The sequence below is a fragment of the Malaya genurostris genome, chromosome 3 (genome assembly GCF_030247185.1).
Source record: "Malaya genurostris strain Urasoe2022 chromosome 3, Malgen_1.1, whole genome shotgun sequence".
Lineage (NCBI taxonomy): Eukaryota > Metazoa > Arthropoda > Insecta > Diptera > Culicidae > Malaya > Malaya genurostris.
In genome coordinates, this window is record NC_080572.1 from 7,019,750 (window position 1) to 7,045,147 (window position 25,398).

At 36.5% G+C, this 25,398-nt stretch overlaps 5 protein-coding genes across 7 annotated transcripts; 2 read left to right on the forward strand and 3 right to left on the reverse strand.

The window, feature by feature from the left end:
• The first annotated feature begins 220 nt into the window (after window positions 1–220).
• On the forward strand, window positions 221–7,065 carry LOC131437003 (uncharacterized). Of its 3 annotated transcripts, XM_058606028.1 has the most exons (8): window positions 221–433; window positions 2,987–3,426; window positions 3,492–4,560; window positions 4,989–5,124; window positions 5,193–5,335; window positions 5,393–5,975; window positions 6,042–6,380; window positions 6,513–7,065. In XM_058606028.1, exons 2-7 carry the CDS (start codon window positions 3,007–3,009, stop codon window positions 6,355–6,357), a joined length of 2,667 nt encoding a protein of 888 aa, XP_058462011.1. In that variant the 5' UTR covers window positions 221–433; window positions 2,987–3,006; the 3' UTR covers window positions 6,358–6,380; window positions 6,513–7,065. The 3 variants fall into 3 exon arrangements, with proteins under 3 accessions (XP_058462011.1, XP_058462010.1, XP_058462012.1); XM_058606027.1 differs by lacking the exon at window positions 6,513–7,065 and having other exon boundaries at window positions 6,042–6,455; XM_058606029.1 differs by lacking the exon at window positions 6,513–7,065 and having other exon boundaries at window positions 2,990–3,426; window positions 6,042–6,455.
• Window positions 7,066–8,910: 1,845 nt separating this feature from the next.
• On the reverse strand, window positions 8,911–12,736 carry LOC131438134 (hatching enzyme 1.2-like). Its single transcript, XM_058607953.1, has 4 exons — window positions 12,683–12,736; window positions 9,903–9,996; window positions 9,670–9,840; window positions 8,911–9,602 (listed from the first exon to the last, which is right to left on the reverse strand). The coding sequence occupies exons 1-4, from the start codon at window positions 12,683–12,685 to the stop codon at window positions 9,082–9,084; spliced, it is 789 nt and encodes a 262-aa protein (XP_058463936.1). The 5' UTR covers window positions 12,686–12,736; the 3' UTR covers window positions 8,911–9,081.
• Window positions 12,737–13,545: 809 nt separating this feature from the next.
• LOC131438697 (zinc metalloproteinase nas-14-like) lies at window positions 13,546–15,099 on the forward strand. Its single transcript, XM_058608874.1, has 5 exons — window positions 13,546–13,698; window positions 13,765–13,966; window positions 14,035–14,277; window positions 14,509–14,723; window positions 14,780–15,099. The coding sequence occupies exons 1-5, from the start codon at window positions 13,693–13,695 to the stop codon at window positions 14,867–14,869; spliced, it is 756 nt and encodes a 251-aa protein (XP_058464857.1). The 5' UTR covers window positions 13,546–13,692; the 3' UTR covers window positions 14,870–15,099.
• Window positions 15,100–19,734: 4,635 nt separating this feature from the next.
• LOC131438133 (trypsin-1-like) lies at window positions 19,735–20,768 on the reverse strand. The gene is made up of 3 exons (XM_058607952.1): window positions 20,539–20,768; window positions 20,217–20,475; window positions 19,735–20,160 (listed from the first exon to the last, which is right to left on the reverse strand). The coding sequence occupies exons 1-3, from the start codon at window positions 20,745–20,747 to the stop codon at window positions 19,876–19,878; spliced, it is 753 nt and encodes a 250-aa protein (XP_058463935.1). The 5' UTR covers window positions 20,748–20,768; the 3' UTR covers window positions 19,735–19,875.
• A 551-nt stretch (window positions 20,769–21,319) lies between these two features.
• On the reverse strand, window positions 21,320–22,361 carry LOC131438454 (seminal metalloprotease 1-like). Its single transcript, XM_058608482.1, has 4 exons — window positions 22,267–22,361; window positions 22,047–22,208; window positions 21,551–21,984; window positions 21,320–21,485 (listed from the first exon to the last, which is right to left on the reverse strand). Exons 1-4 carry the CDS (start codon window positions 22,331–22,333, stop codon window positions 21,396–21,398), a joined length of 753 nt encoding a protein of 250 aa, XP_058464465.1. The 5' UTR covers window positions 22,334–22,361; the 3' UTR covers window positions 21,320–21,395.
• Window positions 22,362–25,398: the final 3,037 nt, after the last annotated feature.

The following is a 25,398-nucleotide window of genomic DNA, read 5'->3' on the forward strand; positions in this document are numbered from 1 at the left end:
AACCTTAATTGTTCAAACTAAGTTTATAATCTCAACTGAGCTTTACCTCCACTGCTGAACAAATGACTGTTAGCATATCGTAATAAACCTACATAGATTTAGGCGCTTCGAAGCTGTTTGTTATCTTATCAATGCGCAAAGTAACAACTGATAAAACGCGAAAATTCCACCTGCCCCAAGCAAAAGATTTGATGGGTTAGGTACTTAGTTGAGTTTTAGTATTAGATTGCTGACGGTCGTGTTCTTTTTCGGTGGCGGTTGCAGTGTGAATTTGGACCGTGAAGGACATTTATTTAAAAATATCAACTGACTTTAAAACGTAGACTAAAAAACAGTAGTGAGAGAGATCATTTGTTCTGAATTCTGGGAAAATGATGATTTAGAAATTCTATCAATCAAGGCGTGTCTTATAACAAGGTTTACAATCAAAGAGGTGAGTTTAAATCAAACATGGCGGCTCACAACAATTATAAGAAAACGTATCCATTTAACAAAATATCCAAAACATTCGAAAATATCAGATAATCTGTCCAGATTCACAAAGTTATTCGTAATGATTTCACCCAACGTGACAAGTTAACCGATTACCGTTGCACTTTATCTGGCAAGCTTAATTTCGAAACGATTTACTGGGAAATAATTAGATAAGATCGTGAGTAATGTTGGCTATAATACAGAACCGAGGTTATACATATGTTGGTGTGCAGGAAGGCTCCGTTGTATGAACGCTTAACATATTTGTTATCTGGCCTACTGCGCCTGGGTCTTCGTTTGACTATTTGATAAGATAGCTTGAACGAGGTATTCAGCAACATAGAATTTGCGGGAGGTGAAAGTAACGCATTTTCAAGTTTAGGGATAGGAAGTTTCTAAATAAGAAAAAGACTATTTCTATTAATGGAATACTACAGAAAGTAAAAAAATAGTAATATCGAATCAAGCATGCACGAATAACCAGTTAACAACAGAACTTTATTTTTCTCTTCGGATTCTAATACGGGGCTGTTCCCTTTTGTCGTTAAAATTAAAAAATGCATAATAATGGAGATTATCCGGTGAACGACCGTAACTAGGTTAAAGCCGGTATAAATAAACGACATAAAAAATATGTGTATTTTTGGAAGGTAGCTAAAAGCATAAGTATTAAAAATAAAAAAATTTTCTGTTGAGAATTTTAAAATTTAATGTCGAGCTCGGCAAAGCTAGAATTGAATAGTGATTTACTTTTCACTAATAACACTATCTAGACCAGGGGTTCCCAAAGTGGTCGATATAGACCCCTTGGGGTCGATATCCTTTTTGCGGGGGTCGACGAAAACGAAAACTGACTATGGGGGTCGACGAGGTCTAAAAATCGACCCCCTATTGTTTGATATAAGTTGTTATTTGAAATATTTACGCTAAAATAGTTGTGTTTATTTGACCATCCGCAGAAATTGGTAAGCATTTTACATCAATATTTAAAAAGCAAGAAATTAAATTTTCAAAAGAAATTTAATGTAGGGGTCTGAGGCCTAAGTCAATTTTAGTAAAGGGGTCCATGACCCAAAATAGTTTGGGAACCCCTGATCTAGACCTTTGTTTTTAACATCTCAACCTTATATGATTATATCGTCTATATCGAACGATACCCAAAAACGACCTAGCGCATTGATGGACAAGATTGAAATTGAGTCTTGTGATTCCGATGTTTGCTTCGCTAGTTTTTCAACTATTCACCCTATGTTTTGCTCTGAACGTTAAAAAATGAAATCGCTCAATATTCGATTTCAACAAATCTTAGAGGGTCATGAATCAAGGGCAAACCAAAAAACTGCACTTTTCTCTATCTACTCGATTTTCTCGGTGATGATTGTATCGATTCTTTCAATCTGAAGCTCGATTGAAGGCCATTATAGAGCCATTTTCATTATCGAAAGGCCCACGGAGATCATTTCCGATTCTGGAGGTATAATCGTATAAGTGACATGATTGAAAAACCGCACCTATCCGTACATTTTCTCAGTTTGAAGGTTGTACATATATGAACAATGTATTTAAGAAGCTGTTCGGTTTCATCGCGCGAACTTTCAAATGTGGATAGTTAATTTAAAATATGGGCTGTTTAAAATGCTACTCGTTGATTTCGTAAGCTGCTTAAGCCAAATCAGCCCTTTTTATCCGAACCGGTTGTTAGTTGGTTGTAGTTTATGCTGCATGAAAATACGTGCTAGATGCAAAAGGAAGTTATCGAAGACGAGGACCACAAAGCCCAACGAGTTGAAGTCGCAAATAGTACTTCCAGTGACAAGGAGAATGAATCAAAAGATTTGAAGAAACATGAATAAGAAACAGTTCATGACGGATGACGGTCAGCTTCAGCATATCGGCCATATCGAGACATGTTAAGTAAAAGACAAGTGCATGTTAGCTCAGAATTATGGTGATATTAAACCTCCCACATAACACACGTCTTGTTAGCCTTACTCGTATTTCCGCGTATACACCATGCCAATCGGTCACATAACGTCATCCTGGAAATGCATAAAATTCAGTATGTATGTTAAATGAACGAGTTAGTTGAAATGTTCGATAAGATTATGACTTCCATTGTAGATGGCTTTAAAATAGTCTAATAGTTATTATCTGCAGTAAATTTTGTATTGCAACACCACGAATTTGTCAACATTATGAAATGGAAAGTGTGAGCTCATCTTTCCACCATAGTAGAACTATATTTTTACGAGTGAGTATCGATATCATTCTTATATAGGGATATTCTTATCTTATCGATCTGATACACATTTACCAACACAAACTGATTATACTTTTATAACTTCATGAAAGTTCCTCGATAAAACTCGATGGCCTATCTTTAGCAAACACCTACAATAAAGCGAATAGCAGTCGATTGAATACTTGATTCTTCCGAAAGCGTAAATCAATTCTAAGAAAAAAAAATGGATTACTAATCTAACTTGTTACGTTGTCTTCCTTCTTCTTTCAGCAGACCATTCGTACAACAGAATGAATCACAAATATTCGCTAGCGATAATTTCGCTAATTACGACCACAAGCGTGCTGGTTCATGCACAAGTACAGGAGAATATTCAGACAAGGGTTGCACCGAGTCTACTGGAATGCTACGAAAATCCGGCACTATTTGAACGAGACAACCGACTCCCGATGACAATGAACATGCTTATCGAGTTGGTCCGAAAGATTGAAGACGAACCCCAGTTCACGCAGGATATTCGCCAGCTGACGACCGGGCTGCTACATCGCTACCGACAGGATGGTATCGTGCGGGCTCCGGGAGTTCCTAATATTGCTGGGGTACTGCCGTTTAGCCCGATCGGGTTCCATTTTACTAAGCACAGAATACTGTTTTCGCGGTTGTTACCTGGCACTCCAATCGGTAATAATTCACTGAATGCACAGGAAATGGTAAGTTTTTTTAATGTTTTAGTACTGAATGAAGCGAGAAAATCAATCGAATTATAATTTTTCAGTGCGCGCTTCATTTCATGATATCCAGTTCCATCGACACGATGGTTCGAGGTGATGAGAGTGTTCGCTGTACCCAGTTGTCGCAGTATCGCGCTGTTCGAGTACCCAGAGAGCTGGACATGAGAGACAAGATGAAGCTACGGTCAAACTATCTGGGAGATATTGAGATGTTGGCTCAACCAGAGATGAATCAAATCCGCAAGCAGATTAAGAAGATAACACAAGCAGCTCGCTTAGAAATGGATCCTGATCAAGAGCAAGCTGATGAGGATGCTGTCAATCCAATAGAACCCGCAGCTGGAGACGTTGTGGATCCGATTCCCGCTGATGATGAAGGCGAACCACTAGAAACGGAACTTTCAGACGTTACAAATGATGCTGGCCTTGTTGATATTGCATCAAACGCAATCAGTGCGTGTCCGGTTGAAAATGGTGTAGTTTACACGCGATGGGGTGCTCTTTCAGCGGGAACAGTCCTGGCAGGTATTGCCGCCGGAATCGAGCCCCAAATGGTTGAAATTCGTAATCTAATACCGACGAAAAATGGGCAGCTCCGGGCTCGTCAACAAGTTCAGCCACTTCGTGTGGACAACAGATGGGCAGCCACTTTAGCGGGAGATCTAGCGGAAGTGACCCTCTTGCATTCTCCGTCTCAACCAAATAATATTCAAGTCGGTGCAGCAGGTGCATGGAACCACACAGTAGTCCCCCGTTGGTTTTTCTTGAGCCAACGAACCGCTCTAGAAATGACCGATGCGGAAATCCGAGCCGGAATCGATGGTCTGACGCTAGCTAACAACATTGTTGAATGGAGAAATCGGGCCTCCACACTACGGTTAAGTCAATTACTCGATATGTACTACTCGCAACGTGGCGTCTTCAACCAGACGGTCCGTTCGTGTAATCGACGGGATCTGTTCACTACGACTGCTCCGATTCAAACAATGCGAGAACAAGCGGCTGCCTTCAGCAACGTGCTGGATAGGGAAATGCAGATGGCCTTCACTGTGACACAGGCTGCTATCAATCAGTTCTCCTCAGCAGCCTCCGACGCGTTGGCAGCTTATGTCCGTAAGTCTTTGACATAATTCATCCTGCTAACATTGAGTCATCTACAGACCTACACCATCTACACAAATTACTACACATAACTTATGTGTTAGGAAACAATTTTAAGTCATTGTCGGTCTGAAAATATATTTAAAAAAAAGTTGGCTCTAACTAAAAAATCAATGTTCCAAACTTTGATTGACAAAACAAAATCGATCGATCGCAGTCAGATGTAGACGCACAATATCTTAGACAATTCTGTACGAATTGCGAAACGAACTTTAATTTACTTTTAAACTTATATAGCTAAATAGGGCAGATTGAATGTGATGCAGACAAAATCAGGCTCAGATCATACAACAAATTTTTGATTTTTGCACCCGCGACACTTTTGTAGAACCAAAAGTTTTCATAACTCGCAAAAACGAATTTCAATTTTGCCATTTCAGCATCCTCTCTGAATGACCTGTCATGCGAAGCAACATCAATTACTCCGAATGATCCCACAAATTACCGAACCGCTGCCGATCTGTTCATCTTCATTGACAGTTCTTGGCCATACAGAGATATTCAAGCCGTTGTTTCGTAAGTGCAATGGATAATATATGATATTCAATTCAAGAAATAGAAACTATAATTATCTTTATTAACAGCTACCTTTTGGACGGCTTGGATGTCGGACGTTTCGGTACCACCTATACCATCCTGAATGCCATGTCCGGAGAAGTTATCGTGAATGCCACTCACTTCCTATCGTCTTTTTATCTTAACTACACAAACGCGATCCATCAAGCTCGTTAGTATTGTCATAGCTAGTCTAGGGAAATATTTTCACCGGTTTTATTTCTCTTAGAACAACCTGGACTCGGTATGCCAGCTGTGCTTCGAAACCTTCGTCTTCAAATTACTCCCATCATGATGGCGGAACGCCAAACCTCCAGCATGAGTGGCCGATCCAAAATTGGCCTAATCATTCCGAACACGGCCGCTGTTAGCGAAGGCGATACAAACTATGCTGTGGAACAACTACAAATTCTTCGTGAAGAAATTCCAGATCTTCGATTGATCTTCTTTGCCGGTGGAGCTGCTACTCGATTCAACCGGTTTGTTCGGGAGGAAAGCCGTGATGTTTTCCAGCTGCGTGAACTAGGTACTGGATCGGTTATCGATACAGTTCAAGAACAAACTACTCCTGTTATCCAAAGGATTCAACAGGAACCTAGACGCATTGTAAATCCTCGTTGTGGACATGATTGGATTCAGAACGATTGGGGAACAAACTCGCTTAATCAGTATGTCGAGCCCCGTGGAATTGTGTACTACCGTCTCCATCCGAACTACTTCTTCCGGGCTGGTGACAACAGGCGCCTCAGAATTCAAGGCCATGGCTTCGCTCAACTGACTGTGTGTCAATCAAGATGGACGCAAAACCCAAGGTAGCCAGCTAATACTGCCGTTCACTCGAACTTTATCGCTAAATATTTCTCGGTTAAACTTTTCAGATCGAATTCCTCTCAAGGCACAGATGTGACTACCTGTCAAAATATTAACACAGAAACGATAGATATAGATTTATCGAATGCCTGCGACGGAAGAGAGGTTATCCACAGTTGCCCACCGTTGTTCTTTTCCGTAGAATACACCCAGCTGACCGAGGTGGCTAGCTTTAGATGTACGGAAAACGAATGTCGCTTCCCGGACAATGCTCGCTTTGCTATTGTAACGGAAAATTTAGGTTGCTTCAGTTCAGCTGGAACGGCAATCAGCTCGTTCGTATTGTTTATTGTAGCTTTGTTAGGAGTATTCTGCAGACATTAATGATAGTGATAATAACTATGTAGGTAAGTTCAGTATTCCGTCTTAAGAAAGTATGACAAATAAATATTTTCATCTACGATGATCCATTCCATATTGTATCAAGCATTTCATGCGTTGTTAACGAAAAATTAATTCACTTATTTGTTTCCTTGAAGAGATCACGTTCACGTCTATCATTACGTTGCAAAACATTATCTTCTGTTCAAACAGACTGCGTTGGCGATTCTTGGGGTTCACGACAATTGCATGGTTACGATCTAATAAACAGTAGGAATCCATTCAGGCCAGATGAAAAACGAGAAACGAAGTTGAAGAAATTCTAATATAAAAATGATCTCGTGCTTAGTTCAAATAACAAATATTACTATCAAGTTGAAAGACCACCACTACTTTCAGTAGTATCATGCGTGAATTGAAAAAACAAAAAGACGTAACACTCTTTAGGCAATGTTGGAAAAACCGATCAAAATTTATCAGAATGTTGTCAGTGATTAGGCATTTTAATTTTTTCTACGTATATAAAAATAGATATTAAAATTAAATTACCTTAAACTTTGAGGCCCAGAGGACCGAGTTTCATATACCAATCGATTCAGCCGATGAGCTGAATGTATATAATATATTTTTTTGCGTGCAAAATTCTTGATTGAAAGAATTATAAGATACCTACTGGAACTTTTCCAAAAAAATGTAAAAGGAAGCAGATTTTTTTCATAATTATTAATTAAAGTAGATCCTTCCGAAAATCAATAAAATTATTTCATGATAAAGTAGATCCTTCCGAAAATCAATAAAATTATTTCATGATAAATAACAACACCGACGAATATTCATGCCAAAATAGGGGAAGATGGGGTAAAACGTACCCCCGAGGCATAATGCATCTTTCGCTTTTCTCAAAAGATACCAATTTTTTTCACTGAAATTTCAATGAAACTGAAAGTCCGCCATAACAACAGTTTATTATGCAATTTTGGTAGCGATGGTTCAATCATATCTGGAAAAGTTAGAAAAAAAAACAATTATGTCTCTGTTATTAGTAATTTTTTATGTTCGTTCTATAGTAATTTTCTAGGGTGAGGAAGACAATTTTAATTATGTAACCAGTGAACTTCTTTGCCAATCATTCGGGTTTCTAAAATTAGTTCTAATACATTCGATGTATTTGCAATTTTATAGAAAAATCCACAATTTAACGTCTCATATTTTTAGGGGCAAAATGACCCGAATTGTGTGAGGCAAAATGCTCAAGAATTTGCTTACAAAAATTATCCATAAGTTATCAATTTAATGAATAATAGTGAACAATCTTCCACCTGGCAAATATTTCGTCAACGAAAAGTCTAAAGCTTTCTTTAAAGAAGAAGAAGAAGCTTTATGAGGGTGCATATTGCCCCGTGTTTGTCATGAGCTTTAATCCGTTATTTAGATGGATGTTTACCCGTTGTTTAAGATCATCCTGCCTCTATGCTCAGATAATCGTCACTTCGCGTAATTTAAAATGTATATTTTTCATATTTCCACGATCGGGCGTCATGCCCCGCATATATTTCAATAGACAATTTTTAAGGGCCTTTGAAAAAAAGATATTTCATGTATTTTTCAATGCTTTCAGAGAGTATTTGTACGTAATTTTGAGAAATAATGATTACGGAAGATAGTCATGTATGAAACTTTTCCGTGTTATTCTCTATAGTTAAGCTATAGCTACATTTCCTTAGGGGGTACGTTTTACCCCATCTACCCCTACATGCGGATTTACAAAAATAAGGCATTATCTCAACGCTAAGTGGATTAAGTGCGTCTCTCAACCCCTGAATAAAGAAATAAGGAAATAAGGAAATAAGGAAATAAGGAAATAAGGAAATAAGGAAATAAGGAAATAAGGAAATAAGGAAATAAGGAAATAAGGAAATAAGGAAATAAGGAAATAAGGAAATAAGGAAATAGGAAATAAGGAAATAAGGAAATAAGGAAATAAGGAAATAAGGAAATAAGGAAATAAGGAAATAAGGAAATAAGGAAATAAGGAAATAAGGAAATAAGGAAATAAGGAAATAAGGAAATAAGGAAATAAGGAAATAAGGAAATAAGGAAATAAGGAAATAAGGAAATAAGGAAATAAGGAAATAAGGAAATAAGGAAATAAGGAAATAAGGAAATAAGGAAATAAGGAAATAAGGAAATAAGGAAATAAGGAAATAAGGAAATAAGGAAATAAGGAAATAAGGAAATAAGGAAATAAGGAAATAAGGAAATAAGGAAATAAGGAAATAAGGAAATAAGGAAATAAGGAAATAAGGAAATAAGGAAATAAGGAAATAAGGAAATAAGGAAATAAGGAAATAAGGAAATAAGGAAATAAGGAAATAAGGAAATAAGGAAATAAGGAAATAAGGAAATAAGGAAATAAGGAAATAAGGAAATAATGAAATCAGGAATGCAACAAATATAGTTCGAAATTTTCAAAATGACCTCAATTTTTTTAAATCCTATATTTTGCTCAACAGCTGTTTGGTAATAATAATATAATATTTGTGAATTTATTATGAAAATTTAAACATTATTAAAACAATCTTTAATACCCATTCAAAAACGCTACAATATAATAGTTACTTGTAATTTTTTTCGGTTAAGTTTTGAAGAAGGGAAGAACATTTTTTGTGCAAAATAATCAGTAAAACCACTTGCAGGTACTTTCCTGCACGTCAGTAAACTACCAATTTATTGACACTCTGGGTACAACTTATTCAAACGCTTGATGTCCTTGTAGCTCAACCCAACTCGTTGTCCAATGGAAACAGTGGTATCGAACGGAATTATTGTTGCCTCACCGTTACTACTGAAGGCCGTTGCTCCGTAATGCATTACACTGAGGTAATCATATGGAATACCGAAATCGTCGATAACCGACGAGCTATATCGATTGAAGTTGCTTTCCTTTCCGGACTGGATGGCGGCCCAATTTATTTTAATATAGAAGTCCCGGTCCGAGGCACTTTGCATGTGAACGAAACCTAAAGCATGAAGAAATTCGTGCATGATGGTACCCCGGCTCATACATCCGTTCGGCTGCAGGTTCAGTTGCTGCGCTCCACCGCGACGACCTAGATAGGACCAACAACCGGTGTATTCACCCGTCACTCGAACATAGTCTATCTCAGTGGTTCTTTCGACATACTTCAAGCAGGAAACCTGCATTATCTGTTCCAGGGCTGATTTTATGGCATTCTGCTGGGTTGTTGCTGAGAAGTAATTTGGAAACATTTTTATAGTATTTGGTCGTTCTACATGTTCACACATGTCGCTTACAGAATGCATTGGTGTCGATCGAGTAATAGACAATATTGTTTGGCCAACGATACGTTGATCCAATCAGCGAAGTTCTACCATCTGCTATGATATCTTCCTGATTGTTGGTTAGAATTATGTCACCTTCGAAATGGTCACCTTTCCACTCCAATTCAGTTGCCGTTGCTTCATCTATTGAGAAGAATACTCAGTTTAGAATGATGATTTAGATAGGAGAGAGCCAACAGTATTACAAAGCTCTTCATCAGCGGAAATCTCATTCACTGGAGCAGAAAACGTCAGTCCTACCAATGCTAGCAGGCACAGTATAGGTGCCTTTTTTTCTATCTACAAATATATAAAAAAATAAGTTTACTAATTGCAGAGGATGTAAGGATGATAGGATGATTATTAAGGAAATGTATCAAACGTAATTCTAAGAGTAAGTGAAAATTACAATATCAATGTTACAATGCGACCCAACGTATAACAAATTTTTCAACATGAGACTATTGCGTTCCGCATCAGTAAAAAATTGTACGATTCCTTGAAGCTGAATGCAAAGTTTTGGTATTTCATTTCTTTGATAGAATTTTACCGAACCATTGCAAGGCTAGTGCTGCAATCCTACTGAAACTGATCATAAGAATCCTTCCAGGTCGAGGCTCGAGCATATGACAATTGGTTTTTAATACCACCGCCAATTTCAAACTTAACTAGTCATGAATAAAATCATTGCCCTCGGCATCTTAGTGCCAAGGCAGTGTGCCTTATTAAAAATTTCGTTAAATAGAAAAAACCTGTTTTAATCCACTTAGTGGTGTAATGATGCATTTTTCATATTACTTATACCATAATTAATATTACTGTGGAATTCTAAAATAAACTGTTCATTCAATAGAAACAGGATAGTTTTTTTGGATATATAGCAAAATCTACAAATCCTGTTTACCCTGTTGTTACGCAACCGGAAGTAATACTCACAAAAAATTCTGGTATGAAACTGTTAGACTTATCCTTTGAATCTATAAGTTTGTGAAAATAGATTTGGCCATCTTGATAAAACAAATTGAGATCCTTTTTACAGATTTTAGCCACTATTTTCAATACTGCTGAAACCAGATTCCGAGGACCGGAATATCCGAAATTGGTTCGTATGGTTATGATCTAAAAAATGGAACAGTTTTGATCGTAACTAAAAAGAATTTTTACCACCTTCTACCTGAACCTAGGTTCGTAAAAATCGGTCAAACCATCTCTGAGAAAATAGACTGAGCTTCATTTTAGCGAATTTGAACATTGTTTTCGGTGCGTCTGGAATCGGAAATCGGGAATCAAGGTAAATATTTTGCGCTTTTTGCTTCGCCGCTTTAAGTTACGATATAAATTTTTTAACACTCTTCACCCTGTAATTCCGGTGCCGAAAGTTGCATCTGGATGAAGTTTCGTATGAAATCATAAGGCCTAAACTTGTGAAAATCGGTTACGCTTTATCTGAGGATAGTAAGTAAGTAAGTAAGTAATATTTAACTTTTTACATTAGTCACCCTGTAATTCCAGAACCGAAAATCGGATGAATTTGAAATTCTGAAATCTTATGTGACATCTTAGGATCAATTATTTAATTCTAAAGTTGAACAGGAAACGGGAGATCAGTAGTGAAATATTAAATTTATATACCTGCAAACTAACAAGTTCTGCAAATTACAAGAATTTATCAGTCAGTTTTATACCTGTTTTTGACCATTGCTTGTAAAATATGTTCTAAAATTTTTCGCTTATCGAGCTTTATTTCCTGAACCGGAAGTCGGATATGAATAAAATGTTCTAGAAATTTTCGAAAAACTATAAAATCTTTTATTTGAGTCTTAGTTTGTGAAAATAGGTTAAGCCGTTTCCGACAAAATTGAGTAAACACATTTTTTCTAAATTTTCACGTATAACCCTGTAACTCTGGAACCGAAATTCGGATCCATATGAGCTTCAATACAAGGCTATGGGATTATAAGACCTTTCATTTGAAACTAAGTTTGTGAAAATCGGTTTAGTCATCTTTTAGAAAAGTGAGTGACTATTTTGCTCATTTTTGGTGCATATCACCCTGTAATTCTGGAACCGGAAGTCGGATCGGGAAAAAAATCAATTGCACTTTATGTGACCAGAAGACCTTTCACTTGAATTTGAGTTTGTGGAAATCGGATCAACCATCTTTGGGAAAATTGAGTGACATTTGTCACAAGCTTCAGTTCATTGAGCTGATTAGAATTGTATATGACATTCGACACTGCGGGCCTCGGTTGACAAGTGGATTTTCACAGCGATTGCATAGCCTATCTATATGAGAAAGGCAAAAGAAATCAAATTATAAATTTGGCCTGGGACAAATCTAGTTTCAAAATTCAACCAAACTTTTAAAAATAATTTATATACGTGCGAAGATGTTTAATAAAGTACACAGATAAAAATATTTTGTGAATTTACATCTATTTTCATGCACATATTTAGAGCAGGTAATTAAACATAAAATTACTTTACAATTCTGTAGGTTCCAATATAATTTAATTGAAAACTAAGCGTTAATTGAAAGATACAGTTATATTCATTGAAAATTCAATGTAATCCAATTTAGTTTTGCATCGATGAAGGTTTTCAATCAAAATTTCGATTCAACCCATGTCTTTTACATGTTACTATTGATTTACATGTCGTGTAAATTTAATTATTTCTTTCTGTGTAGTATTGTTGAAATATAGCGCAATCTCGACTTTATTTCTTGAGAATAAGACGGAAATTTAGAAGACCCTTATGGCAAATTACATACTATAACAAATTTACTATGATTAAAATGTTATCATTTGAATTTGTCTTGAGTAGAGCAGATCAGGATTTTTCTAAAATCTAGCTTTGGCCAAATTACATATCTAAAATCTTTACATTGAAGCAGTTTTTTTTTTTAATATTTATGTAAGATTCATTTATGATGCTTTACTCATCGTTATATTAATTTCGGAAAACTAGTTTTTTTCTGACTTACCATGATCGTTTCTGTTTTACTATAATCACTTATCTGTTTCACTGCAAAATAAGGTATGGTTAATCGCCCAGAAAACTTGCGACTTTTTGGCAGTTTTGCTCACGACTTTTTCAGCAAATTTTACAACGTCGCGACAGAGTAAACAATCGAGTCGCAGCTCGATAAGATAACCAGAGAGGATAAATTTCTTCCCAACAAATCTTGGCATCAAATTACACAACAAAAAGAAAATGATAATCACACAATGTGCTACTTCCTGTTAACACATCTACGTTGCATTTATTCTTAATGCGATATTGCATGCACTAGCAGCATTTGCTTACCAAGTGTATGTTTGCTTCCGGTTGTTGAACAATAACAATATTTCAGATATCATGATGTGGCATGTGGTTACATTTTTTGGCAAAAAAGATGTTTTCTTTAAACCCTTAATACTGTTCAACTGCACAATTCATAATCATGACCAGTAGGATCTCCAGAACGTAGATTACAGGTCGGGATTTCCAGCCGATTCTTAATGTATACGACAATTAAACTACTGAATGCAAAAATCGTATAAGTATCTTGGAAGAATACAAAAAAGTTTGTCAAATCATTATAACAGAGAAACGCTTTATCAGAATACCACATAAATAGACAGCCAATACTATTAATTCAACTCATAATTAAGTCGAGCAGATAACAATAATATGAATAGGAGCAGAATTCCTAATATGAAACAAGAGAAGTGTTTGACGAAACAATATAAGGAAAAAAATACTAGCACCAAGTGACCGAGACTAATAGCAGTCTGGTTTCAAAAAAAAATCGGAAGAATAGCGGTAGATAGTATTCAATGGTTATAATCACAATATGCCTAATAAACAAAATTGTTCGCCGAATAAACAATTCGTGCAAATAAAACTCATATCATAAGATAAACAGATAAATTCAGATGAAAACTGCGTGTTTCGCCTAAGACACCAATCAGTGATAATTTGAATCTTGTTGAAGATCATTCCGTAATAAACATGAAGGTACTCTCATACTTTTGACTGGAAGTAAATGGAATCTACTTTTACTGCATTACTGTTTACACACAGATTTTAGAAGTCGGACTGCACATTTTGAGTTTTTGGGTATTTGTCACTAGCGGACTGTTATATCATCGGTACGAAGAAATCAGTCGCAAAACGCATGGTGATTTAGTTCTTAACACTGACGTTGATCCCGAGACTGGTATTCGTGGTATTATAAGATCATGGAGTCAAAGCACTGTTCCCTATTTGTTGGTGGGAAACATCAGTAAGTATTCAGCATAAAAAAATTGGTTGGCGGATAAAAAAGCATTTTAATTTTCTAAAATTCAAAAGCATCAGAACAGGAAAATATTATACGAGAAGCTATGAATGAAATACAAGAGGTGAGCTGCGTGCGTTTTGTGGAACGCGATGCCTCAAACAAAAACTTTGTCATCATAAGTTTGTATAAGTCCGGCTGTTGGTCTGCATTGGGAATGCTCGGTGGTGCACAGGATTTAAATTTAGATCCTCGTGGGTGCATGACGAAAGGAGCCATTTTGCATCAGTTGATGCATACACAGATAAAAATATTTTGTGATTTTACATTAATTTTCATGCACATATTTGGAGCAGGCAATTGTATGGAAATTTACATTACAAAACGAAGCAATTTGTAAATATACAGTCATATTCAATGAAAAATAAATTAATTTTAATGTAATTTTACATCAATCATGGTTTTAAATCAGATTTTCGTTTCAACTGATGTCTATTTCATAGTACTATCGGTTTACATGTCGTGTAAGTTTCATCTTTTCTTTCTGTGTACGCTTGGTTTCAGTCATCCCAGCAGCCGATCAGATCGAGATTTTTACGTTTCTGTGGTATCGGAAAACATTAACAGCCATGATTTAGTTCATTTGGACAAAGCTAGTCCCGGAGAATATGTCGACTTTGGAATACCATATGACTTCGACAGTATAATGCACCGCAGCGGGTGGGCTTTCAGTGCCAATGGAAAGCAAACGATCAAAGCATTGGTAGGTTTGTGTTGAAACTCACTTTTGTGAGCATTGAAAATGTTTAATCATTACAGGATGCAAATGTTGATTTGGGACAACGGGAAAAACTAAGCTTCAAGGATATCAGACAGTTGAACAAAATGTACCAATGTGTAAAAAATTAAAATAAAAGGAAGAATAATTTGGCATAATCCGCAAAATTCGACTTTTCTTCTAAAAGTAAAATTCGGAAAACAATCATTAATGACGAAGCTTATTTTTCAATCACTTTTAGAGCATTACTTTAAGGGAATCAATAACATCATTATGGTTATATTACAACGTTGTTTCACTTTGTTTATGTTACATTAATCTCGGCATGCTAATCAACAACGCCTATCTTTACCTAAGTATACTTGCTGAATAAAATCTTTCAAATAACGATTAATTGCAGTCAGGCTCACAACCGACTCCATAAAATTCTAAAAGAATCTGGTAACTGAACGAGGGAAAAAAGACGCGGAGACCTGTTATATCCCTCTCTCCGAAGATAATCACTTTTACCCGAACACCCGTTCGCGGCCTTCCCTCATCAAGGTTTATCCGCACTAGGCCAATCCGACCGATCCGAGCTCTCCGGCACCGACGCTCGAACCTTGAGGAACACCTGCTCGTACGGGTAGCAATTCAGGCCAAACACTGTCGAATGCTTTTTCTGTGTCTAGAAGAGCAACTGCAGTGGATATCCCAGAAGATTTATTTGCTTTAATCAAGTTCGTTACTCTTACAAGTTGATGAGTAGTTGAATTCTCTGGTAAAAAAAATAATTCTAATTTATATGAGACATCATTCTCAATAAGATATTTTTTTCAAAAAGTTGATTTATAGAAAAAGGTTAACTAATTTGTCGATAACTTGATGTTTCTGCTGGGTTTTTATCGGGTTCGAGGATAGGTATTACTTTAGCGTTTTCCTATCTCTTAGAGAAGTAAGCTAATGAAAAACACTTGTTGAAAAATTTAAGTCTGAAGATTTTTAATAATTCCATCATTACCAAGAGACTTCATGTTTCTAAATTTCCTAATGATTGAGTTAATTTCATCAAAATTCGTCATCTTGTGTCAATACTGGAGTTGAAATTTGATCATAATTCAGTGGAAACTTCATTTTCAATACGACTCACTACGTTCAAATTGAAATTGTGGTCACTCTCGAACTGAGTATTTGATTTCCTTCCCTGAGAGCAGGAATTCGTTTCTGAAGAACCTTAGACAGTTTCCAGAAAGGATTAGAGTGTGGTTTAATTTGTTCAACTTCATTAGCAAAATTTTCATTTCGTAATAGAATAAACCTATATTTAATCTCTTTTTGTAAATGCTTAGCTATGGTTTTCATAGCAGGATCACTACAATCAATATTAACGTCTTCAACAAACATTCTTCAAACGAATGAGCAGTTGAAGATTTAAGTTTAGATTTAGTTTTAGTTAGAAGCTTTGGGAACTGAAAGATTCCTAGCTTCGATCATCTAATGATTCAAATTATCCATTGCTGTGTCGATATCCGCTGAATTTTCCAAAATAATTTCATGATTTACATGATTTTCAATGAGAGATCTATATTCAAACCAATTAGCCATATGATAGTTTAATATAAGACTAATTGGATTAGTTTTAGCTTCGTTGGAAACTCTGAATGTTAAAGATGATCTTAGTCAAAGTCAGCATGAGTAATCAATTCAATATCAATTTGATCTGTTAAATTGTAGAAGGGTTTCTCACGGAAAAGAAACAGGTCGGATTACTGGGATAAAGAATTTAAAAGTTACCAGGAGAGTTGAATATGAAGTTTTTTTTATTTCGGTTATTTTGCCCACAATTCCATTGAACATGCTTTGCATTTAAGTCTCCTAATACAAAAAATTTAGAGCGTTCATATGTTGTGAAATTTTGCAAATCGCCTTTAAAGAAATTTATTTGTTCATCAGCGCATTGTAATTGCAAAATTTTTCAGCGATGAAATAGATTCCATTAATGATTCCAATTTAGATTACCAAGCTTTGGTAACTTTAGTGTTGAAAGAAGGTAAAATTTTATGTTTGTTTTGCCGTTTGAAAAAATAACAACTCAACCACCCATTCCAGTAAACCTGTTAATTCGATGAATCACATAAGGTGGGTTGCTTTTCAATTTGACATTTGGTTTAAGAAATGTTTCTGTCGCAATAGCAATATGAATTTTGAGAAAATTATAAAATTCCTCTTCAACCGATTTTAAAGATCTAGCATTCCAATTATATAATTATTTAACATCATTGTTGAATTTTAAATTCATCACATTATTATTGGCAAATTGCCACCCAACATGAAATACATTGAAAAGCGATCGACTTTGTTCAAAGAAGCGAATGGGATTGACGAATTAGTGATAGGTAGTTGTTTACCTGTCACGCTAGCGTAACTATCACCCGATGAAGAATATGACGGAACAGATTTACCTGTTCATAAATAGTTTTCATTAGAAGACGAAGTGGTAGGCGTACCTGTTTTTTGTCAATTTACCTTTCGAAGAAATAAGTGCATTAGAAGCCAGGTGTGGAATTTCAATCATTTTGTTGATTTTCAAATATATTCTGTAAATTTAGGATCGTTGAATTGACTCATTGTTGTCTAAGTGAGCAAGCATTTATAATTTTTTCCCTGACAGTACAATTCAAATAATAGGATTATGAATTCCATCACAATTAGAACATGAAAATTCATCAGTGGTTTCATTCATTGGATAGACGTCTTTGGAATGCGAATTACCACAATTAAAACACCGTTGACAGTTTTTGGTACCATGGGCGAGGTCTTGACAACGACGACAATTCGTTATGTTTGCAATACCATTATGTCGTTAATAATATTCCCAACGAATTTTAACGTAGAACATGAAACGTACTTTTTCTAAAGTTTTCAAATTGTTTGCTTCACTTCGATTGAAGTGTATTAGATAAAGTTTTTGGAAGATCCCAGAGCGTGGCTTAGTAATGCCATTTGTTCTTTTTCATAAGTATTACTTTGAAAGAAGCAAAACCAAGCAATTCTGCTAGTTCATTTTATTTATTTTTTATTTTGTTCATTTTATAAGCCTTTCAAGGCAGCTTTGGAAGGTCTGTTGGATTTTATGTCATATGCTTCTCAGACATATACCGAAAAACACGTCCATCATCTTCCAATCCATTAACCAAGACTCGACATTCTCCTCCTCCTTTGGAAGAAAAGTAGAAAGGTAGAAAGCTGAACACTGAATGCTTTAAAGTCGGAGATCATCACTGGAGGCATGGATTGTGTGTTTTTTTTCTCAGAACAAAAAGCATCCATTTTGAGGATTTTTAAAGAATTTTCTTCTATGTTACTACAATCAGATTCAGGAAGAATATCGTAAATATTCAATTGCTCGTTTTCCAATACCTTGTGGTTTTTGTTAGCGATTGAACGATGTTCAAGCATGTTCGGAGAGTTGATCTCTTTAGGGACACTTATAATGTCGATATTTTTTTACCAGAGCGGACGTTTTACAAAAATGTGAAATAAGAAGTAAAATGTCATTTTTGACAATGTTCTTTATTTTCGTTTTTCATTTTATGTGCGGTTCAATTTACGAAACAAATTCGATTGAGAACTTATTCTATTCAGGTATATTAGGAAGAAACCGAATTCAAAACGATACATTACACATGTTAATTTTCAACAATTATCTAGTTCGAATTTTTTTTAACATTTTCATCTTCTCAAACTTGTTTAGAAGAATAAAATTGTTTAGGACATGTCTCACAATTACTTACATATTTTTTAATAATATTGCAATACTTATTTTTAAAAACCTTTGTTTCAAGCTATCCAACATTTTTGAATATTTGCGTTTACAAAAGTTTAGAAGTTCAATATTTGAGAATGCAAGAAGCGTGAGTCAGCACAATCTTAGCTACAAATACACATGAGGATGTGAACTTAGGTATCTAAAATATAAATGCCAACAGGGATATTATCAGTGATGAAATACGAAAGTTTCTGCTTACACTCCTTTGAGAATACTCATTTCATAAGGCTGGAACGATTTTAGTATCGTTGTTCTGGTTGCACGCCATCGACTCTTCACGACAAGTCACGAAGTGCTGGTAAGTTGTACAATTGAAGACTCGACTCTAAAATGTTTCGGTCACTCATCCGATGTGTTTAAGGCAAGGTTCTTCCAAAAACTTTTTTTTTAATATCCGCTTAATATTTGAATAATATTTCAAAACTATACTTTTAAAAGTACATGTATAAAATTTCATTAAAAAAATTCTTTTTGTTTTTTCAATATGGTGGCTATGAAAACAACTGCTCAAATTCGTTCCATTTGTTAGTGGGTGTCATTAATTCTGGGTTACCATTCATCGGAAAGCAAAAAGCAAAACAGTTTTATATTCTCTATCGAATTGACTATGGTCGGAACTACAATTAAATAGTTCCACCAAGAATAAACAAAATAGCGACCATTTTTCGATTTGCCTTCGGTTCATCAATGCATCAGCAGTTTATTTTGAACTTCTAACGCCACCTAAAGGTTCAACATAAATCGCTAACATAGAAATAGAAAAGAGTTATGTGCTCTTAGCACAAAACCGGTATCCATGCGGTACCAAAACCCCTAAATAACTACAATCGGCGTAGTTTCGTTTCGTCCGGCACGTTAGACATAGCATTTCGGTGCAATAAATGTATATGCAAATAGCATTAACTTTATGTCTGCTCAGCAGTTTATTCGGCATTCGACTGTAACAACTGCTCGACGCTTATGGAATAGTCTGTTGAGTCTTCGTCCTTCCGTTAAGTAAGCAACAGAGAAGTAATAGTGTTTCCTCTTTCTCTAATATTTTGTTCACCTGGTGATGAGAGCGGCTAGCAATGATGGCTATTATGTTGTTGAAATGCGAGTTAGAATGGTATTTCTTCTAAAATAGATAAATATTTCAAGCGGGATCGTTCGCATGTTAAGTTTGTATTATATATAAATCATTCAGAGTCGAGATATAAACTTTATATTTTTCCTAGATGCCTCGTACATCACATAAAAACTCTTATATTAGTATCACAGAAGTGAAACACGTTTATTATCCTACTTGAAATTCCGACACGTAATAACAACTCGCAGAAATGCTTCGTTTCATAAATATTCCTCGATGAAATCGATGAATTCTGAAACACGAGTGTAGACCGTTGGATAACCGTTGAATGCACAACCGTAGCCCCAGGACACAATTCCAATCAGTTTGCCATCGTAAACCAGCGGGCCCCCGGAATCACCCTGACAAGCATCGAAACCGGCAGCACCAGCGCATAAATGAAATGGGAGAATAGCTCCAAAATTCGCATAGGCCTTACTGCATGCTACCGTGTTTACGATCGGTACAAACACCTTTTGCAAAAAGTTCGTACTTGGTCCTTGGTACTGAAAAAAAAACTGCATCAGAATTCAATTCATTCGTCCACTTCAAGTATGTTTACATTAAGTCCACCCCAGCCGGTGACTGTAGCCAAAGATCCTTGGCGTATTTTGAACAACCTGCTTGGCAGTAAGATGGGTTGAACCGATTCACTGAACGTCAAACTGTGTGCCAATCGAAGTACAGCAATGTCCCATTCCAAAGTCCAGTCATCGTACTTTGGATGAATGAAAATATCATCGATCGTAACCAGATGGCCTCCTTCATTCCGTAATGTAGAACCTGCACGAATCGAGAACTCGTTGGGTTTTGCATGGGGACTAAAATGCCAATCGTTATTGTAATTGTATCTAGTTGCTTTCTTAACCTTTTCGGCAACTCACTAATTCACACAGTGTGCTGCCGTTAGAATGGTGTTTGTATTAAGTATGGACCCGCCACAACTGTGAGCTCCGGAATGTCGCAACGAAATCTGATAAGGGTGCTCTTTTATAGTCGTATCCTTACCGCCCACAATACGTAAATCGGGTCTAGGTATAGCTCCAAAACAACTCACCACGAAGCTTAACAATAACAATACCTCAGTCATCATTTTCTTTGGACTCCTATCCGAACCACTAGTGAGCCAAAATGTATCAGTGAACACAGTTTTTATATCGGGTTATTGTAAAATTAAAAGCTCTGCATATCTCGAGATGTTCTATTCGTTCCGTTCCGATGGTAACACTCTGATAACAAAAAACTCCATTTTTGTTTGTGATGAACAATGCCATTCCAGTTGAATCGATCTAATTATGATTATGTCAATGAGAGTGCTATCGAAAGGAAATGTTTAGATCTGCGATAACTGGCGAAGGAGATAACTACACCGTGGAAAATGAGGGCCGAGGCTAAATGAGAGAAACATCTGGTGTTACTCGTAGAACGGTGAAATGTATTGCTCTAGTAATTTTCCGTGTAAATCGATCAGATATATTTGGTCTAATTTGAAAGGGAATTCCGTTTAGTCAGTAAATTTAGGCAAAACGAAGAATATGGTTTGCTTCTAATAGGTAAGACGTCTGTAATAAAATGTGTGATCGGACAGAATAAATAATATTTCAAATAATAGCTTATGGAGACATTCACCTCTAGGTCCGGAGAAAACTCGACGAACCCACATAATGTCATATATTTTATATTTTCTCATTTCCATTTATTCGTCGCATTGTAATATCTGGGTACGGATTCCAATTGATTTTTAACACCACCCGCAGTGATACATCATATTCAATTTTTTAATATCTTTCACGCTGAGCTGATCTCGTTGTCCCAATGTTTGATTATGGTTCTACGAAAATAATATTCTTTGCGTACTAGAGGAGCCCTTCTCTATCGAAAATAAAATATGCTTACCTTTAGGACAATTGTCTGCAGACCATCACGTGCAAAGTGTGTCCAACCAAAATTCATTACACTGTCTATATCGAATGGTATTCCGAAGTCCGGCACCGATGCTGCTTGGTAAACCTCTAAAGCATTTGCAAACTCCGTTCGAACATTATTCCAATTGATGTGAACGTAAAAATCTCGATCCAAAAAGTTGGTTTGATGAACAAAACCTAGCACATGAAGCAATTGATGAAGAATACTTCCATGGCGGAAGCATTCGGTCGGTGAAATATTCATGCGATTTAAGCCCCGATTGCGTCCAAGTGTAGCCCAACATCCGGTTGGTTCACCGGAAATCACTAAAAATGTGTGCTCTGTAGTTTTCGGTATAAATCGAACGGAACTCACTTCCTCGATTTCTGCCATTGCATCTCGAACGAGTTTGGCGTGTTTCGACGCTAAAAAATATACTGGTTGACGATTTCTCCGCAAATAATATTTGATGCTGTAAAATACTTACTTAAGTATTCTGCATCGATCACATACGGAACCAAGTTGTTAATCCATTTATCCACTTCGGTTAATAATGGGTCACGTCCAGCTTTTATTGTGTCCATTTGACGTTCATTTAATAACAAGTCACCTTCGTAGTTACCAGTTCTAGTTTCACTGTTGAAGTCATCTGTTCGATAGATATAGAAAATGATCAAAGGGTTCCAGTGAAATATACTAACTATTACAGTTATTTTTTCTAGGTAGGGAATTAGTTAAACAGAATAGAAGACAAACAAGCGCCAAAGATCTCATCCTCGAAATGTGTATCTTTGGACTGATTCGCAAGCGGCTCTGATATTTTAACAAAGTCCATTACTTATTTTATACCGAAGCATCTACTGAATGAAATTCATTATCTGTACATCATAGTCGATTCCAGGAAATCCTTGTATTCAGTTTAAAAATTCATTCATAAGCTACGATAGTTGAATGGGTATTCTCAGAACAGTTTATTCAGTGCAATTGTTGATGGGCTTATCTAGTATTTCGGATACGAAAAAAATTAAGGTTGAGTTTGCATAGGTATATATGAGGAGATAAATGATGGTCACGAGAAAATAATTCATTGCAGAATATAAAAAGATTTCTTTTATAAATATTTAATTTATTATAAAAACCTAGAAATAGTCTTACTTACCTATTACTCGAACTTGCATCCTTCGTTAACATTGAAACACACCTCTTTGGTCGAACCAAATAATATTGTTTTGTGAAACGTGGAAAAAAAGAAAAGAAAATCTTGAAGTTGGTATTGTTCATCGAATCAATTGTTGGTAGCATTATTCGTATTTCCGGATTTTTTCATGCTCCACCTTCAAACAAACATTTCACAACTCAATGGAGAGCGCATACAAACGATTTTCCCAATTTTTGGGACTGCCATTATAAAATACGCTAAGATACAGCAACACTGTTGAAAATTTTGTACGAATGTAAATTTATAATTAGTAATACAATGAAATCTTTCAGAACAAAGACTGATTTCATACGATAACCTCCCATGAGATCAACTCTTTCCTTTTGAATATGATGCTCAGTGACATGAATTATGTATGTAGTAATCGAGCTGCACAGATAAAAATATTTTGTGAATTTACATCTATTTTCATGCACATATTTAGAGCAGGTAGTTAAACCTAAAATTACTTTACAATTCTGTACGTTTCAATGCAATTTAATCGCAAAATAAGTGTTAATTGAAAGATACAGTTATATTCATTAAAAATGCAATGCAATTCAATTTAGTTTTGCATCGATGAAGGTTTTCAATCAAAATTTCGATTCAATCCATGTCTATTCCATGTTACTATTGATTTACATCTCGTGTAAATTTCATTATTTCTTTCTGTGTGGTAATGTGATATTTAATATTATTAAGATGTGTTCAATAACGTATGTTTCTATTTATTTAGCCGCGTGTGTTTTCCATACAAACCCTTTCTCCATTCACTCTCTCTCTCTGACCGATGCACTGCCGAGACAGGGCCGCACTCGGTACCACGGTACCATCCTCCTCTTCAGAGCTATCGCAGAGCTATTTAGTCGATAATTCCTCGAGCTCGATAATCTTCTTGAGGTGAGCGACACTTCTGTCGTAGGATTTTCCCGTCTGAGGGTCTTCAACCGTTACACGAGGACCAGATCGCGAAACCACTGTGTATCGCCTCGGGTTAAAAGTTGTGGACAGCTTAGAGCTTGGCACTAGGTTCTGCATAAGCACAGTGTCACCTAAATCAATTGAAGATCGAGTACATCGACGGCGTGAATCCTCTATCTCTTTTCCTTTCTCTTTCAATAATTGGTCACGGTCACGGAAATCTGTGTTTTGTGGAGCAGTCTCGATATCTCCTATAGCTGGTAGCTTTGATCGAATCGTGTAGCCATACATAAGCTCGGTAGGCGTTTTTACATAATGAGATAATCATGTAGATCTTTTTTCCAATCTCTGCCTATAGCAGCGCTGATCTGTTTTGCCGTTCGACGAGACCGTTTTCTTGCGGCCAATATGGTGTTGAATGGTTCAATATGATCCCGTGAAGCTTGCTGTATAAATCTAACTCTGTACTTACGAACTGCTTGGCATTGTCGAGGCTTATTGTCCGAGGATACCCTAGGCGAGTGAAAATTTCGTCAAGTTTACAGATTGTGTCCCTGGCCATTATTTTGAACATTATTTCCACCTCTTTGTAGCGACTATGTTATAGTAATCGATGATGACAAAAAGGTACGAACCACAAGGTAATGGACCGAGGAAACCCATTGCAGTATCAATCCATGGTCCAGACGGTAGCGGGCGACGACTCTTCGGTTCAGGTCTGGTAGGTAACCCAACCAAACGACAACCTTCACATGCTTTCACGCGAGCCACTGCATCACTATCCATGCCGGGCCACCATACTCGATCGCGAAGTCGCCGCTTCATTATAGACTAGCCCGGATGTCCTTCATGGGCAATATCAAGCATCCTCGCTTTCAACGCTGTAGGCACGACGAGCTTATTTCCTCGAACCAGTATATCGCCAACGAAGCAAGTACGATTTAGCTTCATTTTTATCCCAGTTACCGGAACGCAAGCATTGTTTAACAATGCGTAAGTTTACATCCGAGTTAGTCGCGTTTTCAAGTTCTTGCACGTCAATTGCAGCGGATTCCATTACCGCTAACACCATGAATTTATTTTCCGGTTTCGGGCAGTGGGTTTACTGCCAACCGAGATAAGGGGTCAGCCACGTTAGATAATCCTTTGCGGTATTTAATGACAAAAGAGAAAGATTGAAGGCGTAACACCCATCTTTCAACTCGAGCACAAGGTTGCTTCTAACGGTTTATGATCCGTCTCCAATTCAAAAGTTCTTCCATACAGATATATCGCAAACCGTTCTACTGCCCATACCAAAACTAACGCCTCTTTTTCGGTTTGGCAATATCTCCGCTCGGTGGCTGTCAGACTTTTACTTGCGTAAGCGATAGGGCGAGGCTGGAAATCCGTTGGTCCTTCAAATTGAACCAGTACAGCTTCCAGGGCTACCGGCGATACGTCAGCTATTAGTCTTGTTCGGAGATTATTATCGAAAAAATACAGTTGTTGAACATTACTAATCAAGTCCTTCAGTTTTGCAAAAGACTCTTGTTGTTCCTTATCCCAGTAGAACTTACTGCCTGATCGAATCAGTTCACGGAGAGGAGATGTAATTGTCGCCAGATTTGGAAGGAATCGCCCTACGTAGGTAACGAGAGCAAGGAAACTCCGAACTTCTTCTGCTGTATTTGGGATACGAAATTGCTGTAATGTTTCTACTTTACTATTCGAGGGCTTT

Excerpts from the sequence above, each read along its gene's own strand:
- LOC131437003 (XM_058606028.1), top strand. The coding sequence starts at position 3,007 with ATGAATCACAAATATTCGCTAGCGATAATTTCGCTAATTACGACCACA. Across the intron at positions 3,427-3,491 it reads CACTGAATGCACAGGAAATG|TGCGCGCTTCATTTCATGAT; the intron begins GTAAGTTTTTTT and ends ATAATTTTTCAG. Across the intron at positions 5,125-5,192 it reads GATATTCAAGCCGTTGTTTC|CTACCTTTTGGACGGCTTGG; the intron begins GTAAGTGCAATG and ends CTTTATTAACAG.
- LOC131438133 (XM_058607952.1), bottom strand. The coding sequence starts at position 20,747 with ATGATGACTGAGGTATTGTTATTGTTAAGCTTCGTGGTGAGTTGTTTT. Across the intron at positions 20,476-20,538 it reads GCAGCACACTGTGTGAATTA|TCCCCATGCAAAACCCAACG; the intron begins GTGAGTTGCCGA and ends TTGGCATTTTAG. Across the intron at positions 20,161-20,216 it reads CCGGCTGGGGTGGACTTAAT|TACCAAGGACCAAGTACGAA; the intron begins GTAAACATACTT and ends TTTTTTTTTCAG.
- LOC131438134 (XM_058607953.1), bottom strand. Across the intron at positions 9,841-9,902 it reads TTCCGCTGATGAAGAGCTTT|ATGAAGCAACGGCAACTGAA; the intron begins GTAATACTGTTG and ends TCTTCTCAATAG. Across the intron at positions 9,603-9,669 it reads GATCGACACCAATGCATTCT|CAACAACCCAGCAGAATGCC; the intron begins GTAAGCGACATG and ends ATTACTTCTCAG.
- LOC131438697 (XM_058608874.1), top strand. Across the intron at positions 13,967-14,034 it reads TTTGTTGGTGGGAAACATCA|CATCAGAACAGGAAAATATT; the intron begins GTAAGTATTCAG and ends AAAATTCAAAAG. Across the intron at positions 14,724-14,779 it reads AGCAAACGATCAAAGCATTG|GATGCAAATGTTGATTTGGG; the intron begins GTAGGTTTGTGT and ends TAATCATTACAG.
- LOC131438454 (XM_058608482.1), bottom strand. The coding sequence starts at position 22,333 with ATGAGATCTTTGGCGCTTGTTTGTCTTCTATTCTGTTTAACTAATTCC. Across the intron at positions 22,209-22,266 it reads CCTACCTAGAAAAAATAACT|ATGACTTCAACAGTGAAACT; the intron begins GTAATAGTTAGT and ends TCTATCGAACAG. Across the intron at positions 21,985-22,046 it reads GATCGATGCAGAATACTTAA|CGTCGAAACACGCCAAACTC; the intron begins GTAAGTATTTTA and ends TATATTTTTTAG.